The sequence below is a fragment of the Marmota marmota genome, unplaced genomic scaffold, assembly GCF_001458135.2.
Source record: "Marmota marmota marmota unplaced genomic scaffold, marMar, whole genome shotgun sequence".
In the NCBI taxonomy this organism is placed as follows: Eukaryota; Metazoa; Chordata; class Mammalia; order Rodentia; family Sciuridae; genus Marmota; species Marmota marmota.
In genome coordinates, this window is record NW_026000048.1 from 16,356,616 (window position 1) to 16,376,052 (window position 19,437).

Genomic DNA, 19,437 nt, shown 5'->3' on the forward strand with positions numbered 1-19,437 from the left:
GGCGAGGGTCGGGCTGCGGGCGAGCCCTGCAGCGCAGGTAACGGACCGCCTTCGGCCGCCACTCGGCTCCGTTCCCGCAGCTGGGGTCCTCGCCGACCCGGAGAGCGCATCCTCTCCCACTGTTGAATCCGGAGAAAAAGCGGTCGTTAAAAGTTAACGCTAATCGTGTCTAGCTCCTCGCAGAAAGTAATAATTAACACACCGACTCCAAACACAACATCACCACTCTTTTGTGGGAATACCAGCTTATTTATTCAGGGTGTAATATTACTTCCTTTCGTAAGAGTTGAAAAAGACAAAACAGAAGAAATGTACAGTTAATACTAAAGACAATTAAAATACTTAGGCAGAATTTCCCTCTTAATCCTTTCACACGTGTCAAAATTGATGAGTATCATAAATTCAAAAGGAGTGATTTTTTTTCTACCGAAAATTGGGACTTCCAGCTCGCACAAATGATGCTTCCACTGAAGGCAAGACGCATCTGGTTTTCCTCTAGATTCGGTGGATCTTTAGCGTCCCCGAGTTACAACTGAGTTGCTCTTTCCAGGCTTTTTGAAGCATCTTTAAGTTTCCCCACCAAGTCCTAAAATTTGTAATATAATGCCATGTTTTAAGGATGAGACGTGTAAGGAAGTATCCAAGTTCGAGAGGGATGCAAGAAAAAAGTCGGGAGAACACTGTCAATACAAGTTTAGAATTCACTAGAATTTTAACCTTTGACAAACCAGTATCTGTGAAAAGAAGCATTTTCCCTAAAATATCTTCAAATCGGCTATTTGTCCTCAGTTTGAAACATGATTTCTTACGGAATCCTCTTAACTGCACGGTGTATCTAAATTAAATGTCTCAAGTTATCTAACGAAGGTTATGGGGTGTGTGTGTGTGTGTGTGTGTGTGTGTGTGTGGGTGGGTGTGGTGAAAGTTTCAAGTTTGTTACATTGAGATGACTGCAGGAGATGTCTTTGAAAGTTTCCATTCCATCTAAGTTTCCAAGACTGATCTGCATTTTTTAAGTACTAAGAAATAAATTCGTTGTTATGCCCATCAATGAATGTACTTTTCAATTTCCCCAATCTTACACTGGCAGTATAAAATTTTAATATACTTTTCTTTTCATAAAAAAGTCATTTAAAACTGCTGCTTAACAACCCAATTTTGAAAAGTTTAATTCAATTTCTGAAAGGAAAGAAGGTATTTTCAAAGTCATGCTTTTAATTTTACTGTATCTTACTAAATTAAACTCATGAATTGCAGGAATTTACACTTAACATTACACTTTAGAAATATTTTTTAAGTAGAAGAAAGAGCACTATAGACTACTAGTAACATCTTCATTTCCAAAGTGAAGTCCATGTTAAAATATTGCTTTTCAAGCCCCTTTCTCATCTTCTTCTTAACCATGAGTCATTTATCTGCTGACAGGTGGTTATTTCTCTTTTAAACTTTCCACACCATAATTCTCTTTATAAAGGAGCATATTCAAAGATACTAATACTGTACCTGTAATTGTTCCATGCTGCAACTAAAACTAATCTCTGGGTAGGATTGGGAATCAGTGTTCTAGGGAAGAAAAAAATGCTGTTTATTTAAATCAAGAAAATTTAAATTATCATTACATATTTCATTTTTAGACAGGGGTTATCTATACATACCTCTACATTTAGCGTCACCAAATATGCAGGTTTGTACATTTTATGAAGTTGACTGGTCTAAAACAATACAACATGTACATGTCAGTAATTATTTTTAAAAAGTTCCCTAAATCTCTTTGGAGAACAGTTTGCTAAACTTTACCTTTATCTGATATTCCAAGCGCCAAGAAACATCAGTTATATGAGGGAGAGATCTACCTATACTGAAAGATACAATGATAATTGTATATGATATCTTCAGAAAACTTTTCAGTACTTATCTTTTGCTAAGAATGTCTACCACTTCCTCATCTCCTTTTAATCCATTCTGAATTTAAAACATTGTTAAACTTCATTTCAAATTCTAAAGAATAAAAGCATTCTAAAAATTATCTCAATTATCTTTTATCTTTAAAACATTAGCTTAACTTCAATTGTTTCATTTGCCCTTTGGCCTTTTTCTTTGGGTCAGGATCCCAGTTTTTTTGCCCTATTTTGTTTCACACCAGCATTCTCCTTTCATACCTGCAAGTGAAAAGTGCCTCAGCTTGACACCTTATACAGAACCTACCTTCCCAGTAGGATTTCTAGAGAATTCTTATTATTCTGGGGAGAGGGGGGAAAAAAAGAAAGAAAGAAAACACATCTTTGTAAATAGTGGAAAAGAAAAAGTGGTAATTGTTAATTTAAAAATTCAAAGTAAGAAACCTGATATTCTGTGCAAAACAGTTCTATTCGCTCTCTGTTAAATTTACAGTCTTCTAGATATGTGCTAGAGGGAGGGAAATGCCAAAGTTTAGTCTGCATTTTAAAAACTGAAATTGCAATCATAAAAGATATTATTTGAAAATAAATGAGTATTTAAATAAATCCTGTACCTTAGAGTTGACTTGTCAGCTCGGTGCTTTCCTGCCTCCAGTATGTAAGTTGCAGCTGCCGCATGACAATGTTTTAAAACCACAGGGTCAATATGTTTCAAGTCTGGGTGATCTAAAATAAATTAATTGCCAATGATGCCTGTGATAATAAGTTCTTTATAGTCATATTTCCAAAAAGGATATTTTAATTTAGATAAAAATCCTCTTTAACAAGATAACAATAATAATTCAACTATAGGGACTGTCAATTTTAAGTAAATGAGATGAGCTGCAAGGTCAATTGCAAAACAATAAAGAGAACACATCAATAATCCTGCCTTTAACTTCTTTTGCCTTAGCATTTTTACTATTTTTAAAAAACATGGCTCCCAAAGAAAAAATAACTACAGTGGTCATTCTAAAACTGAAGTAAATTCAAAGGAAAAACAAAGATAAACATTTTACATGATGAAAATTTTATGATAATTTTCACTCTAAAAATGATGAAACTTTAGGGTAAGTGGCTTCGTGGACATTAATACATCAAGAGAGGTGGAAAGGTGGGCATGAATTCAGAATATAAAATAGAAATTTCAAAATTCCATCAGTATTTTCAGGTTTTGACAGTCATCTTTTTTTTTTCTTTTTGAGATTTACCCAGGTGGTGGTTACTATTTTTGTTTGAAGAACTTCCACTTTCATATTTTTTTGCACAAGTGTCTAGTTCATGAAACTACAGGAAAAAACCAAAAATTTGAATTGTTGGTACATTTAAGAAAATTATCTAAAAGCGGTCTGTCTTAAAATATTCTCGTAGTCCATACTGACACTGCACTCCGCAATAGCTGATGAGACCTCTTAAGAGACTCGCCTTCTGGTAACTGGTGCGGAACAAAACATCATGCACCCTATTTTAGGGATCTAGGGGAAGAACCGGTGTAAAACACACTAAGCAGGAGTTGGAGAGATGATAGGAACCCGAGGTATTCTCCTGGTTGGAATATGTCAACCCTATTTGAATTAGTAAGTGCTTAGGGAACAGACCCTTTTAAACCTTTGCTAGCTTAGTCCAGGAAGCTTGAATTACAAGGAGCTCCCCTGATGAAGTCCAAGTGTCAAAAGAGCCACTGTCTCAGACCAGTCTGAAAACCTGAGATGTTTAGGCCACAAACAAGACTTGAACACGGGCTTTACAAAGAAAGGAACAAAGAGACTGGGAGGGAAATCGGGCCAAGAACGTGTAACCGGCTGTGTGCAGGTGCCAAGAGGGGACAGAACAATGCTCAGGGTCCGCTCTGGGTCCTGGCAGAGTCACGTCTCCACACTCCGTCCGGAGCGAAGGGCAAAGCCCGGAGACTTCCTCTTCCCGGGGCTTTCCCCCTCTCGTTCCTCTCCTCCGAGCGCCCCCTCCACCCAGGCCGATCCAGCTCCGAGTCGAGCTGCTTACCTAACACGGCCTCGTCCGCCTGGGCGTCCAGCAGGCTCTGGAAAGCCGCCCGGAGGAGAAGCGTGAAGGCGTTGGAGTCAAAGGAGCCGGGATCAGCCAGCATCTGGAAGCCTTTCTGCACAGACTCCGAGAGCTCCATTGTGAGCGCGCCGTGACCTTCGACACGCGCACCACGTGACACGCGCCGCGCGCTCAGCTGATGCGGCCGCGCGCGCACGCGGCTCGGGGCGGCGCGCCGGGCTGCAGGGCCTCTCCGCCCGCCCGCCCGCCAGCCGGCCTGCCGGCCTCCTCGCCCCCACCCCCGCTTCCGTCCAGCTCTTCCTTCTGAGCCAGCCGCTGGAGCTGCAGAGCCTCCGCCAGAGGGGCGGCCACGGGCGCTTTGTGAACGCGCTGGGCGCTTTCTCTCCGCTTGGCGCTCACACAGGGTGGTCACCGGCTGGGTTCGCCGAAAGCCCCTGGGGAGGTGGCGGACAGCGTCCGGGCCGGCCCCCACCTCCCCGCCAACTGCGCCCTCCCGGCTCCTCGCCCAGCGCGAAATCCTGCGGGGAGCCGCGATTTAAGGCAACTGGTTTTGTTTATTTTTGTGGGGTTTTGTAACTCTCCAGTTGGACTACGAAGCACTGCCCTTTAGGAGCAAGACCGTAGACATCTGGTTTGTTTTCACCTTTCCCTTGTCATCTCTTTCCTGCGTGGTGTGTGTGTACACAGAGCTACATCCATAAAGAGCGCGCGTGAGCGTACCGTACTCCAACAATTGGGAGATTAATAAATTATTCATGAACATTTAATCGGATTATTTTAAAAAATTATATACCACTGCAAATAAACACCTTTCGAAGGCAAACTGCGAGACAAATTTTGTGCTACTGTATTCAGTACATCTGTGGGTCCAGGTTTAATTACTCAATCGAGTCTTCATAAATACATATTAGACAGTTATTAGTAAAGTACGGCTTGTAATGGCAGGATCTTTATTAGAAGTGAATTGCTGTCTCAGATATCCATAACTTTAAAGATTTAAATTCTGTATAAAGTTTGAATTCCCCTGTATTTCTACAAAGTTGGTTCGGAGAGCAGCAGTGATTCTTAAAAAAAAAAAAAAAAAAAGCGAAGTAAAATAAATTAGGTTATTATTATTATTATTATTAGAACTGGAAAAGTAAAAACTACACGTTTTTGAAGGATGGAGGGAAGGGCTACGGAACAAGAAATGTATTTTAGTCTTCAGGAGAGATTATTTGCAACGTTAGAGTCAATGTGAAACCTTTTCTTCTTTGGCATAATTTAGGTACCTATTTGGGAAAAAAATTTTAATGAATATAGCCAATATTTAATCTTGCATCAGTATGTAAAGAGTAACTCATTTCACAGTAACAGGACGCAAATGGAATAATTTAGCGTCAGTAACATGTTGAGTAACTACTCAGTCCTACTTTGAAAGCTTTGAAAGACACGTGCACTTGAAGAGAGTATAGCAGCAATGAAAGGCTTAAAAGTTCCCTTAAGGTCTTTATGAAACAAACACCTATTAATCATGTTCATCTTCCCATCTCTCTCTTTCTAAATTCCTTTCTTCTCGTCCGTAGTAAAATGTCAGTTGAAAAGTTTCCACCTATCTGATTTGCACAGGGAATATTTTGCAGAGCAGAACTGTGTAAATGTTAAACAATATTAACACCCAACCTCTTTATGTTTATTACACATATTTTATGACCCAGTATAGTACTGATTGTTAATACCCTAGTAGAATTTGAGTCTAGAACTCTAATCATATTTAATTTAGTGTCAAACAAGAGAGTACTAATGCCTGAGCATGGATTTTAAAATATTATTTTAAAAGAGAAGAGTAAACACAAGTGGTTGTGAGTTTGTGGGCATAAAACTTAGGAAATTCATGAGGATTGTTTCCATAATAACTGTCCTGTTACTCTCTTGCCCATATGTAAGTACTTTCTTTTAGAGGATGTTTGTATTTTTCTGCCTAAATATATTCATGTGTTAGGCCCAACTGCTGGGTACATTTCCAGCTCACACAAAAATTTTAAACATACTTTTCTGATGCTGGAAAAACTGCATTTTCCTGCTGCAGGTACATTTATTTCAACTACCTTCAAAGGAGGCACAAGATTAAACATTTATTTGAATGTAAAATATGTGTATCTTTGAAAAGTCATTGAAATAGAAAAGTCTGATCATTAAAAGACATATTTGCTCATGATTACTCAGATGTAGGCTTTCTTGGTGGCAACCATGAAGTCAATGCATTTTAGATTGTTAGAAAAACTATATATGAACATATTCTACAAGTGTGGAAAAAACTCTTTAAAATTTTTGCTTTGATCACTGAAAAAGTATTGGAACTTACATTAAACTTAAAAAAAATCTGCAGACTCAAAGCCAATAGACTAAATTTGTCCTATAAATAGCCTTTAAAAAGAACAATTATGTGCAGCTAAAAATAACAATATTAAAACATCTTCATGTTAATAATTTATCTTGCCATATAAACTGCTAATATTAAGTATAGGATACTAATAAATTTTTCTTTTTTGAGAATCTGGAAATTATGTCAAGAACAATGTCTTAAAGTTTCAAAACACATCATATACTTTGAATTGGCTAATATTTTTATTCTTAAATTTGTTTTAGAAACCAACTTAATATTGGTCCCTGTACTGTAATTACAATTAAAATGGACTGGGATTTTTTATAGGCTCTCAGTAGTCAGTTTTCACCAAAGGCCTTATTTGCTACATTTGTTAACTTTGTGAATTCAAATATTTTCTTTTTTAGAGTATTTAAGTATTTTTGCTTTTGTTCAAAGAAAACTGAAAGAAGGTATTCCTTTAGATTGAAGAGTTCATTGAACATCCATTGGGAGAGGGGAAAAACAATATGCTTAAGAGCCAATGTGACAGGCAGAAGTTTTAACTGGCATGTATACTATGCCAATCTATCTAACAGAGAATTTATTTTACTTCTACCCATCAAAAAAACCTGCTCATTTTCTACAGAGAAAAAAATTTAAATATTTAAAAACTACATATACACAAGAAAACATCAATACTGATTGTTTGGTCTTAAAACTTTGGGGTATCTATTATTAAAATAGAATTGTTGTTTTAAGCTATTTAAACCACAAATGGACAATTGTAAGAAGTATTTGAGTTATGCATGACCTTTGGAAGTATAAGTCAAAAAGCATTTCTGTGAAGTTTATAAAACCTATCTAGATACATTTATTTTATTAAGTAACTTGGTAAGACATAAATTAAGACTTGGAGTTTGGTCAGTTTGTTGTACATTCATAATCACAGTTCAGTGGTTTCAAATTGCATTTCTGTCACCTACAATGACAAACACCAAATTGAGTATTCAGAGGAGACAACATAGCTTTTATTTTCAGTTAAATATACAATCAAATTCCTAATGATTTCTAAATAGTCAATGCTATAATAACTAATATACACAAATATAACCTTTTTCTCACATAGTATAGCCTCATTTGTATATATGGATTCTAAAATAAAATTCAAATTCATTTAAATGAAATTAGTGTCTTAATGTGTGAGGGAAAGTAAAATGCTGGTTACATTAGAGAAACTGGAACCACAGGAATGAAAATCAATGACAGTATTCTCTGAAACACTTACAAAACTCATGTTTATGATTTTGTACAAGTTTTCTGGATTTTTCTTAAAACTTTTATTAAAGACACTTAGATTAAATACTGTACAGTTCAATTTCTATTTAAGTAATACTTTTGTCATTTAGTACCATTTAAAAATTTTTACTTTTTATATAGTTGTATTAGGAAAATATAAAATACGAAGCTTAAAATGTAACAGAACAATAAGAAAAATTAAATATTTTAAATCTAAATTTTAAAAGGTTGAGTTATCATGCTATTAAATCTCAAACATTTCCTGAAGAAAAGATAAGTAATTTTGTTAAACTTTGCAAATAGGAAATTCTACAGTCAAGATATGGCAAAGAGAATACTTTTGGATTACTGGAGAAAATTTGGGAGCTATCCCCATTGGTGCCATGCCATGGTTTTGTTAGCTACTTGAGTCAGAATAGGAAAATGAAAAAATTAAAGGAACACATATAAGCATCAAATTGTAACTTTACTATAAAATATTTGTATCTAAGCCATCTACCATTTTTAAAAGATTTTCTACAGATCAGAAAAATAATGTCTTCCCTGTAGGGCTTCAGACTTAGAAAGTTCAATCCCTTATTTTGAAGTGAAGCAATTAAAGAAAGTAGGCTAGGTTTTCCCTTCATGAGAATATCAAAGTCATAAAGTTATGAAGTCTTCATCTAGGAAGAAATGAAAAATTGCTTTATAGAGAGGAAATGAAAATAAACAATGCAATTTGATGGTTGCAAAGTTTAAAGGTAAGGAAATTAGGAAGAAATGAAAAAGAAAGCAATAACATCCCATGTAACAATCAATGAGAAAAAATAGATTAAATTGTGTCTTAGAGTTTCTCTACACAAATAGAGAATCTGCCTTTAAATTCAGTAACTGATTATCATTTACTTGTCATTTCTATGGATTAAAAAAAGTAAATTTACTCCTGAAATCACATAATTTAAACCCAAATTACCAGTGAACTATTGTGAAAACTGGGAGCTGGTCAATTACCTAACAAATTCTGTCAAATAGATAATTTAGATAATAATCACAGTCAGCCCCTCACAACAAGTTGATTTTTTTTCCTGCTAATTTATGAAGATTGCCACTTCAGTTTTCTACATCATGGATTTGGTATTAGCCAGAATGATGCATCCTTTAGCTGTAAGAACGTAAAAGAGAAGCATAGACATGTTGAAACGAGTTCACTTTGATGAATACATCCACTTCTTCCATATGTGTGAAGACCATTCTTTAAATTGCTAGTATATTTTTTAAAAGAGGGGGAGAAGGATGGAGAGAGAAAAAGAGGAAAGAAAGAGAAAGGAAGAAAAGGAAAGAAAGAAAGTAGGCTGGGTTTTCCTTCATGAGGAGAAAAATCACAGAAAGCAATACTCCAAGAAGAAGATCGTCTGTCCTGTCCAGAATCTAATCAGTTTCAATATGTTCTACATTTAGACTATCATAGCAGAGAATAACTAACAGATTTCCTTTCTATTTTGGTTCTGGATTTGGAATCTATTCTAACACTGTATTTTCCCATACCTCAGAAATTAGAGTTTTGGCCAGATAGGTGAATTCCAGCAAAACACTGAACAAATGGGCCTATAATATGGAATATTGTGTCTATAGTGATAATTTTTTAAAGTTTGTATTTTGAAAGCATGCTTTTTACATACTAAAATTGGGAATATGGGCTGGGGGTGTGGCTCAGTTGGTAGAGTGCTGGCCTAGCATGTGTGAAGCACTGGGTTCGATTCCCAGCACCACATATAAGTAAATAAATAAAGGTCAACCAACAACTAAAAAAAAATTGGGAATTTAATTAATGTATAAATATCCACATTTATTTCACTTAAGCATACATAATTTTGCAAAGAAGTTGAAAGGAGTATTTTGTAAATTAAAACTCAGGTAACAGTAATATGTACTTGCTTATAAACTGTGAGATTTGACCATATTCACATTTTAAATGAAGTATTCCAGGATGAAAGCTATATATATAAGGGATAATCTTAATTAAATATTTTACAAAAACTAAGAAAGACTATTACAAATGTAGTTTTGACTCATTTAGAGTAAAAATTTAGACCAAAATTAATACTTTTAAAAAGTTTGTCTGACAAAGAAAGGCCTAAATAAAATCTACTAATGTTTTGAAGTATGTATAGTATCTAAAATAATATTGGCTAAGAATTTAACATTTTAATTATGATTGTTATGAATTTATTATTTTCAGAAGAAAACATATTCTATTTTCCCTGTCAAAAGTAAAATATATACCTGAAACAATTTTGTAGATAATTCAGTCTAAAGATAGTTTTTTAAAAACCTTGGAATAATTTTGTGTTCACTTAGTTTATTGCATAAGATAGAATTATTCAGAAAATACTTTGAATGATTTTACATACCTGAATTTTACACTGTGGTGCTGAACCTTCAGAAAGTAATTTTACTGTACTATTCAGAAAACAAGTACCTAGAAAATAGGTAAAACTTTTCCACTGTGTTTCTTTCCATGGACTTGGTTTTTTCTTCCTAAGCTTTCATTTGATTGTTTTTACTAAGGTTAAAGCATAAATATTGTTATTGTCACTTTTTCAAATGTTACATTCAAAGTTGGGATTTTTTTTTTTTTTTTCATCCTGGGAATCAATTTCAGAGGCTTGCACGCTTGCATATACTAGCTAAATACCACTGACCTAACAGCCTCAAATTAGAATTCTTTATGTAAACATTTTAATCTGTATTTTATGGAAAGGGATTGAGGGAAGAAAGTTTTATAAAATTATTTTAATATAATAAAATACCATGAAAATAATGACTAGCAACAGGGTGAAAGGGAGACTTGTATTTATATAGTCAATTTAGTTCACATAATTAGAAACTTGAACCTGATTTACTAGTATTTGGATAATTACTCAACTTTGTTTTCTTTTTTTAAAGGAAACAGGCCTGGGTAATTTAGACCAACAGTATTCTAAATCAAAATAAATCAAATAATTGCTGGGGAATAGTATTGGTCAACTTATATTATTATATTGTATGCATGTATGAATATATAACAATAAACCCCATCATTATGTACAACTATGATGCCCCAATAAAAAATATGGGAAAAATCAGTTAATTGGCAACTTTTATTTGACTTACTATTCTCCATAAATTACAGATCAAGAAAGGAAGATAAATTTGATAAAAAAAAGTGTATGAGGAAGTATGTGGGCAAATGAGGTCTAGTCTAGGGAAAACTGAATTTTCATATGCTTTTCTTAAAATTTGAAAGTAACAGAAAATTTTAAATGAGGCCCAAGTATGATATATAGGTGAGTAGAGTCTACAGAGGAATAAGAAAATGTTTATTTTTGCTAACATGAAAATTTAATAGAAATGTTTGTGAACTGAAATGAAGAATAGTTTTATAAGACCAGAGGTATAAATAAGACATATGTATATTTAGTTTTATAAATTTCTATAGATAATATACACTCTTTTACAAAGAACTCTTTCAACAATATAACTTGGAAATGTTGAGAAACATTGACTTTTCTTTTGTCAATTATAATAGAAGGAGAATAATATTCTATAAGATATGCTTTTTATGTAATTTTGAAAGTTGGCTTAAATTATAAGGTAGGAATAAATAAAAATCTAAAATACAAGTGTTGTAAGTTAGTTTAACCAATAATTTAATCATATCTTGAATATTTATTTATTTGGTACTGAGAACTGAACCGAGGGGCACTTTACTACTCAGCTATATCTCCAGTCCTTTTTTAATTTTTATTTTGAGAGAGGGTCACACTTTGTTATCCAGGCTGCCCTCAAACTTGCCATCTTCTTGCCTCAGCCTCCTGCATCTCTAGGTTTATATGTGTGTGCCATTGTGCCCAGCTAAAATGTTTTTAGAAACTGACAAATGTGTTTTCAAACTAATATTTTTAAATTAATTTAAATTTCATTTTACTTTTATTCTGTTTCTAAAGTTGCAAAGATCAATATTTGTCTGTTCGTACAGACTATGACATTCCATGATGACTAATGTTCAAGTTGAGTCAGAGTGATAGTCTGTCATATTAAAATCAAGAGTGACTATAGGAAAGCAGTCATTTTTACAAGCAAACATCCTGTCATGTAATGTGGGAGCAGGGGAATCATATGTCATAAAATAATAGATCTTTAAGACTTACGTGTCTGTCCATTGACATAAATAGTATATAAAAAAGCTAATTGTGTTTATTTATGCTTTTTCTCTCAGTGTTCCTGTATTTTATTAAAGTTTTAGAAAATAGTGTGAAGATAAAGATGTTTTTTTATCTTGTGTGTGTGTGTGTGTGTGTTGCCGAGGATTGAACCCAGGGCTTTGTGCATGCAAGTCAAGCAGTCTACCAACTGAGCTATATCCCCAGCCCCAAGACTTGTTTATATTTAAACATACAGTATTTAATATAATTCCTAAGATTTTTTTAAAAACAGCCTTGAGGCTGAGAATGTATGTAGTTCACTGATAAAGTACATGTTTTGCATGAGCAAGGCCTTGAGCCAATCCCCAGCACCAAAATGAAGGCAGGCAGAAAAGAGGAAGAAAGGAAGGGAAAAGTGAGGAACCATGGAAGGAAAGAAGGAAGAAAGGCAGGCGGAAAGGCAAGAGGGAAAGGAGGTAGGAAGGCAGGGAAGGGAAGGACCAAAGATGCAGCTTGGTGGTAGAGTGTGTGCTTAGCATGTACAAGGCTTAGGATTCAATTACCAGCACTGCAATAAAAATTTAAGTTAAAAATTTTAAAAAGCCATTCCATAGAAATGTCATCAGAATGTCACACATGTGCCCACTTGGCAACGGCTCTCAGCACACATGGTTATATGTTATGCAAATTTTAAAATGATCATTACAGCTAAATAAAATAAAACATAATAATAGGAGAGTGGCTAATATTACTTTGTATATTGTAATTATATTGCTCCAGTCTTTGAAAATAGTTGTTACTCTAATTTTTCTTAAAGATAGTTGAATAATTATATGACTAATTATTTGGTTAAGTATTAGAATTTATCTTTCATTTCAAATGAAATATCAATTTTTCTAAAAACATACTTGATTGTAACAAGATTTATTGAAAAGGAAAAGGAAAATTATTTTAGGTAGCATTTATCCAGAGATATATTCTATTTTCTTTCTTTAAGAATTTCATTTATTTATTTTTATGATTCTGGGAATTGAACCCAAGGCCTCAGTCATACTGGACAAGCACTCTACCATTGAGTTACTTCCTCTCATTTCTTAATAGGAAGATTTTCATAACTTTACTCTCAAAGTTTATTTTTATCTTAATAACTGTAAGGATCACTGTAAAGTTATATAAATAAGTCACAATGCCTTCTTAAAAAGCATACTGCTGCTCATGGAATTTATAGTATGGGTTATAACAAAAGTAACATGAATTGTTAACTTCTTTACTTTTTTACTTTGTTGTTCTTATAGAGTCTTTTTCTTAGACAAGTATCTGGTACATAAGTAGTTAAAAGTATTTGTTGAATGAATGAAGGTAATATAGAGCATGGAATGGAGGCAACACGGATCAAAACCCTATTCCACCAGATCTAGGTCTTGGACTAAAGATTTGTTTTCTCTTAGTCTATTTTCCTCAAGTGTATAGTGGAACTAGTAATGCTATCTCTTTCATATGGCTTTTGAAAAGCATTCAGAGCTAAGGCTTATGTTCCATTCATGCAATTATAACCAAATAATAGAATTCTGTACTTGTGCATTTTGTTTTTACTGGTGTAGATTTTTTCATTTAAATTTACAGCTGTTGTACATGTGACGTAACCATTTGAAGACCACCAGTACATATGTCTCTATTTAGAAAATTAAAATAAAACCCTCTGGGCTGCCTCACTTATTGGAACTTTACAATGAGTCTTTAAGAGCTCTTATAAATAATAGAATGCCTGAGTCTGGATTATTCTTTATTTATTTATTTGTGGGTAGAGAGGGTACCAGGGATTGAACTCAGGGGCACTCCACCACTGAGCCACATCCCCAGCCCTATTTTGTATTTTATTTAGAGATAGGGTCTCATTGAGTTGCTTAATACCTCACTTTTGCTGAGGCTGGCTTTGAACTCTCCATCCTCCTGTCTCAGCCTCCCAAGCAGCTGGGATTACGGGTGTGCACCACCACACTGGGTTGAGACTGGATAATTTATATAGTAAAAAAATCTATTTTGGCTCATGGCTCTGGAGACTGAGAAGTCCAATATTGGGTAGGAACATCAGTGAGGGTCTTATGCTGCTTCATAGCATGGAGGAAGGAAGTGGAAAGGGGAAGGAGGTACCTAAGAAAGAGAGAAAACAGGGCCCAGTTTCTACAATAGCTAATTGGCTAATCCACTCACAAGGGCTCTGCTTCCACTAGGACTCACCTACCGTGTTCCTCACTGCTGTGTGGAGGAATTAAGGTACCAATAGGTGAACTTTTGGGGGACTCACACAAACTATAGTGAAACCCTGGTGGATTTAGTATACTGGAGCAAATCAGAGAAGGGAGATAATGGGGAGGGGGGGAGCAGGAAATGGGTACAAGAGGAACCTCATGAACTTAGAGACCATACATAGACCACATGTGAGTTCTCCCTTCTCAGCTACCACTTACAATGCCATTTAGCTCCCTGTCTCTCTGTTCATTCATTCCTCTCAGGATATTTACTCCTTCAAAGTTATCAATGGTTGTTCCTAGATTCCATAAACAAACCTAAATCTTCAAATACCACACGTTCTCATTCATATGTGGAAATTTTAATAAATGATTTCATGGCAGGAAAGAGTAGAACTCTGGTTACCAGTGAATGGGAATGGTTGTAGGGGTGGAGAATAGGGGGAAGCTAGTTAATGGCTACAAAATCACAGTTAGAGGGGAAATAAATCCTAATGTTGTAGAGCGCGCAGTAGAGTGACTAGAGTTAACAATAATTTAATGTATATTTCAAAATAGCTAGAAAAGAGGATTTTGAGTGAAATTCTTCACGGAGGATTTTGAATGATAAATTTTGGAGGTGATGGATATGCTAATTGCCCTGATCTGATCATTACATATTGTATACATGAATGAGATATAAGGCACTCCATAAGGATGTACAAATGTTACATACAAATATTATGTATCAATTAAGAATAACTAAAATTAAAATGTAAATGAATGAAATTTTAAAAAGAGCTCTTATGATAACAATCATATTCCCTCAAAGTCTTTGATGACAATAATTTTCTTACCTCCTTATTTCTTGACACCCTCAGGAATTGAGTCCAACAGTGTCCACTGTGATAAGCCTACCTGATCCTCCTCTGAGAAGACATAGTAGACCATTCTATTCCCTTTGTTCCCACTAGTTCTTACTCTACTTTTCCCTAAATTATCTCCTGTTGGCAACTGTTTAGAAAGCATCAGGGACAAAAATCAAGATGTGTTCACTCTCCTGTATTCTTCCTTGTCTGGTTTCCACAGTTGCTGTTTCACATACTGATGAGTGACCTATAACTTGTGATCCTTTTAAATCTATTTGAAACATCATCTATAAAGAGGCATGTGCTCCATAAAGCATTGAAAAGATTAAAAAAAAAAAACACTAAGAACCTCACTTACAATGGAATGAAGAACACATTATTTAGAAAGTAGATGTTTAAGCTCTATGACTCCAAAGTATTGAACAGTTCAACAAGTGTTAATAAGTGTCTGCAGTCATATGATAGCCCTGATCCCAAGATATAGAGTATTACCCATCCCAACAAGCTCCCTGTTTCCCTTTGTAGTTATATTTGCCAAACGCCTGATCCCAGGAAACCACTAATCTACTTTGTCTCATCATGATTTTGCCTTTCCTGAAACATACAAATGCAATGAGGCAGTATGTAGTGTTTTGTGTCTGGTTTCTTTTACCTAGCACAGTATTTCTGAGTTTTGATCCTGTTGGTTTATCAAAAATCAAGAGTAATGTTCCACTGTTTGGAAATAGCACAGTTTGTTTCTCCGTTCACCAGCATTGGTGATTACATATTCTAAATACATGTCTTTTATTTGGTCTGTTTTTGCAAGTGTTTTGTGAATACCTCATGGATTGTATCTTAGTATTTTCATTTTTAGTGTCTGTCAAAGAGCAGAAATTTTAATTTTGGTTAAGTCCATTTTTTTAAATGGATTATGCTTTTGGTACATTGCATCTAAAAAAAATTTCTCTAACCATGGTTTTCTCCTTGGTCTTATTCTAAAAATTCTATAATTTTAAATTCTACATTTATGTCTGTGATTCACTTTAAGTCAATTTTTTATGGTTTGAGATAGAAATTAAATAGTGGGGTTTTATTTGCATATGAATATAATTATTTTGTTTATTTTTTAAAAAGACTATTGCATATCCGAGAGATATGTGAATACTAACACACAATGAGGTGGGAGGATAATAGAAGTTCATTGGATTAGACAAAGAGGGATGAAGGAAAGGGGGGATGGGAATAGGAAAGACAATAGAATGAATGGGACATAACTTTTCTAAGTTCTCATATGAATACACGACCAGTGAAACTCCATCATATCATGCACAATTGCAAGAATGTGATCCTAATTAGAATAAGTTATATTCCATGAATGTGTAATATGTCAAAATATACTGTCATGTATATCTAAAAGGAACACACAAAAAATATCATCTGATCTGCATTTAACTATATATTCACACTTTTGTCAAAATTCAATTGATTATATGTAAGTGGTCTATTTCTGGATCTTCTATTCTGTCCCTTTGATTTAGGTTTCTTTTGCCATATCACACAGTCTTGATTACTTAGATTTACAGTCTTAAAACCAGATAGTATGAATCTTCTCATTTTTTTTCAAAGTTGTTTTGGTAATTTCTTTTTGATTTATTTTTTCACATAAATTTTAGAATCAGCACACTTAGTCTTTAGGAATCTTATTTGGGATCACATTTAACCTATTAATCAATTTAGAGAAGAAATGACAACAATGTTGAGTCTTCTAATCCATGAACATGGCATATCTCTATTTTTATCTTCTTTGACTTATCTCATCAAAATTTTATAGTTAAGCATGTAGATTTTGTAATTTGTCAGATTTATACCTAAATAATTAATGCTTTTTGGTGTTCTTTGAAATATAATTTTTAAATATTTTAATATAAAAATATTTACTTTCTTTATTGTTAATATGTAAAAAGAATTTTTCATGCATTTTGTATATTGATCTTATATCTTCAAATCTTCCTAAAAGTCACTTATTAGCTCTAACAGTGTTTTTAGACTCTTTGGGATTTTTCTGTGTACCCAATCATGTCTTTTATAAATAGAAATAGTTTTATTTCTTCCTTTACAATCTGTATGACTTTTAATTTATTTTTCATGCCTTATTTCACAGGTTAGGACTTCCAATATGATGTTGAATAGAAATGATGAAAGTGAACATGGACATCCTTGCCTTGTTCTATTATCCAAATCATATTCCTATTTCCAAGTTTAGGGTCGTAAATACAAAAATGTTAAACACATTTGAATTTTGCTCTAATTTTTTTTTTAATTTGTAAAGTGGCTTATTTGGCTCACTGTTCTTAATAATATTAATAATCATTTATAACTAAAGGAAATAACCTACCAAACATGATATCAAAATATGTTTTGGGGAGTGCTGGGGAGTGATATTAGTCAAATATTATTGTTATATTGTATTATATTGTATCCAGATACCATCAGTATGTACAACTATAATGCACCAATAAAAAAATGTGAGAAAAAATACATTTCAAGAAAATTAGATGTAACTTCTCTTAAAAATAAAAAATCAGCTCCCTAATGCTTACCATAGGCTGCGTTCTACCACTGACTAAAAGGGAGCAGATAAACCTGCCCTGCATACAACTCAGTCTAGGCCCTGTCTCTGGTCTGTATATTAAATGGGGAGGCATGGGGGAAAATTATCAAATCATAGCACTTTTAACAAGAGAAAGTAGTTTTAAAAATAGAGGGAATACCATAAAACTGAAATTAAATATTTTAATTTGTTTCAAGGGATAAATAATATATACTATATATTATGAGCTATGCATTAAGATATGCATCTTCTAACAATTCTCCAAGGTAAATACTATTATTTCTTTTTCACAAGTGAGGAAACTGAGGTTAAGAGGGTTTCAGTCTCTTACATGAGGTAACATAGTATGGTGGCTTTATATTGTGGTAACTTAGCTGGAATTGTGTATCCCAGAACTGCCTGGCTTGTGTGGCTCCTGTTGGCCACATGAGAAATCTGTGGGAGATTTGAAACAAGGAAGTGAAGCAGCAGCCATTTCACTAAGAAGCATGACCCTGCTGATCTTGTTTATTTTTCTGGAGCAAAGTACAGCTGGAGTCATGGCTCCCTTCGCTCCTGTCCATCTCCTCCTTTGGGTTCTCTCTATCCTTGGCCAGGATAAGTACAATTAGGGACAGTGTAGTCACCATATTATGTTATTCCGAGTAGGTGTACTTGCTTCCACACCTTGGGTCTGGCTTTCCTTACCAACAGCCTGCTGGGCTTGAGGCCCACCAGCAGAGTTATCTTGGCACCCTTTCTAGGCTCCCAGCCATCTAAGTCCAGATTAGTAACTTTATCTGATCTTCCAACTATATCCTCTCCTTTATAGATCTCTACTGCCACATCTCCCACAATATTGTATAAAGTCTAATTTCTATAATTCTACTTCTTTGAATTATTAGCTGACACTTACAACAGGCAACTTCTGGAGTAGTTTCTCAAGCCCTGTCTGGCTCTAAGGTTCATTTGAGTCTTTCTTTTATACTACAGAAAAATGATTAAGATTTATACTGCTCTATTTGGGTGATGCTCACTATCAAACTTGGTTGATTGTTACAAATGATATAATTACTTGGTTGTTATCTTGCTGCAATTGGCAGGTTTCATGGCAGTTTGAACCTCTTTTGTGTTTCCTAACACATGCTTTTTTGGTACTGGGGATTGAACTCGGGTGCTCTACATTCCCTGTCCTTTTTATTTTTAATTTGAGACATAGTCTTGCTAAGTTGCTGAGACTGTCCTTGAACTCATGATCATCTTGCCTCAGTCTCCTGAGTTTTTGGGATTATAGGCATGTGCTACCATGCCTGGCTAACACATACCATTTTGAATTTAGTCACTGTGTATATGTGTCATCTCCGACACCAAATAATAAAGTTTTTCAAGGACCAAACAAAACTTTCAGATTTTTTTTCTCCAAAAGCTTCTGCTACAGCATTTTGTAAAGGATGTTGTAGTATTATATAGATGCTCAATAAATGTTTGTAACTTTCATTATATGTAGCTTAATTCCTCAAAAATAAGCAGAATGATCCCACAGTTGAATATAAACTTGCATTTGAAAGTACTAGGTATGTCTCATAATATGTGGAAGAAATGCTGTAGTTGAGACATAAAGAAAGATAAATAATTTAAAATAGTAATTGGACTATCAATCAAAGAGTTAGAATTTTCTTGTTACCAGCTGAGGTTAAGTTTTGAATGAAGGACAGACTCTTGCCCTCCTTTGAACTAAGGCATGTTGTAGAGGGGTTTATCATGTTACTGAAAAATATCTGTTCTGTTACAGATGGTGTAGTGTGCCCACCATTTTTTCTGATTGATTTATCTAGAAAAAGAATCTAAAGGGGACAATGAGATGCTCTCAGAATCTCTAGGAGGATCATAGAATGAAGCTTTGAGGCAGTGAAACTAGCTATTCAGGAAAAAATGTGTTGTCTTAATTTTTGTGCTATTTACAAGTAAGGGTTATAGACATGACACACTTTCAACTTTAATCT

The 19,437-nt window shown here is 34.4% G+C and overlaps 2 protein-coding genes and 1 pseudogene across 3 annotated transcripts in view; 1 reads left to right on the forward strand and 2 right to left on the reverse strand.

Moving 5' to 3' along the window:
* Bmi1 (BMI1 proto-oncogene, polycomb ring finger) overlaps positions 1 to 65 on the reverse strand; it is a 10,398-nt gene extending 10,333 nt beyond the window's left edge. The window contains exon 1 of the mRNA XM_048812715.1: positions 47 to 65. The gene's annotated coding sequence lies outside the window, so the exon portion shown is untranslated. The remainder of the gene's footprint in view (positions 1 to 46) is intronic.
* A 163-nt stretch (positions 66 to 228) lies between these two features.
* Commd3 (COMM domain containing 3) lies at positions 229 to 4,452 on the reverse strand. 2 transcript variants are annotated; one of them, XM_015495256.2, is made up of 8 exons: positions 3,939 to 4,449; positions 2,513 to 2,624; positions 2,343 to 2,406; positions 2,206 to 2,240; positions 1,798 to 1,858; positions 1,656 to 1,712; positions 1,504 to 1,563; positions 229 to 586 (listed from the first exon to the last, which is right to left on the reverse strand). In XM_015495256.2, the coding sequence occupies exons 1-8, from the start codon at positions 4,075 to 4,077 to the stop codon at positions 527 to 529; spliced, it is 588 nt and encodes a 195-aa protein (XP_015350742.1). In that variant the 5' UTR covers positions 4,078 to 4,449; the 3' UTR covers positions 229 to 526. The 2 variants fall into 2 exon arrangements, with proteins under 2 accessions (XP_015350742.1, XP_015350743.1); XM_015495257.2 differs by lacking the exons at positions 2,206 to 2,240; positions 2,343 to 2,406 and having other exon boundaries at positions 3,939 to 4,452.
* A 12,975-nt stretch (positions 4,453 to 17,427) lies between these two features.
* LOC125619598 lies at positions 17,428 to 17,551 on the forward strand (annotated as a pseudogene).
* The last annotated feature ends 1,886 nt before the right edge of the window (positions 17,552 to 19,437 follow it).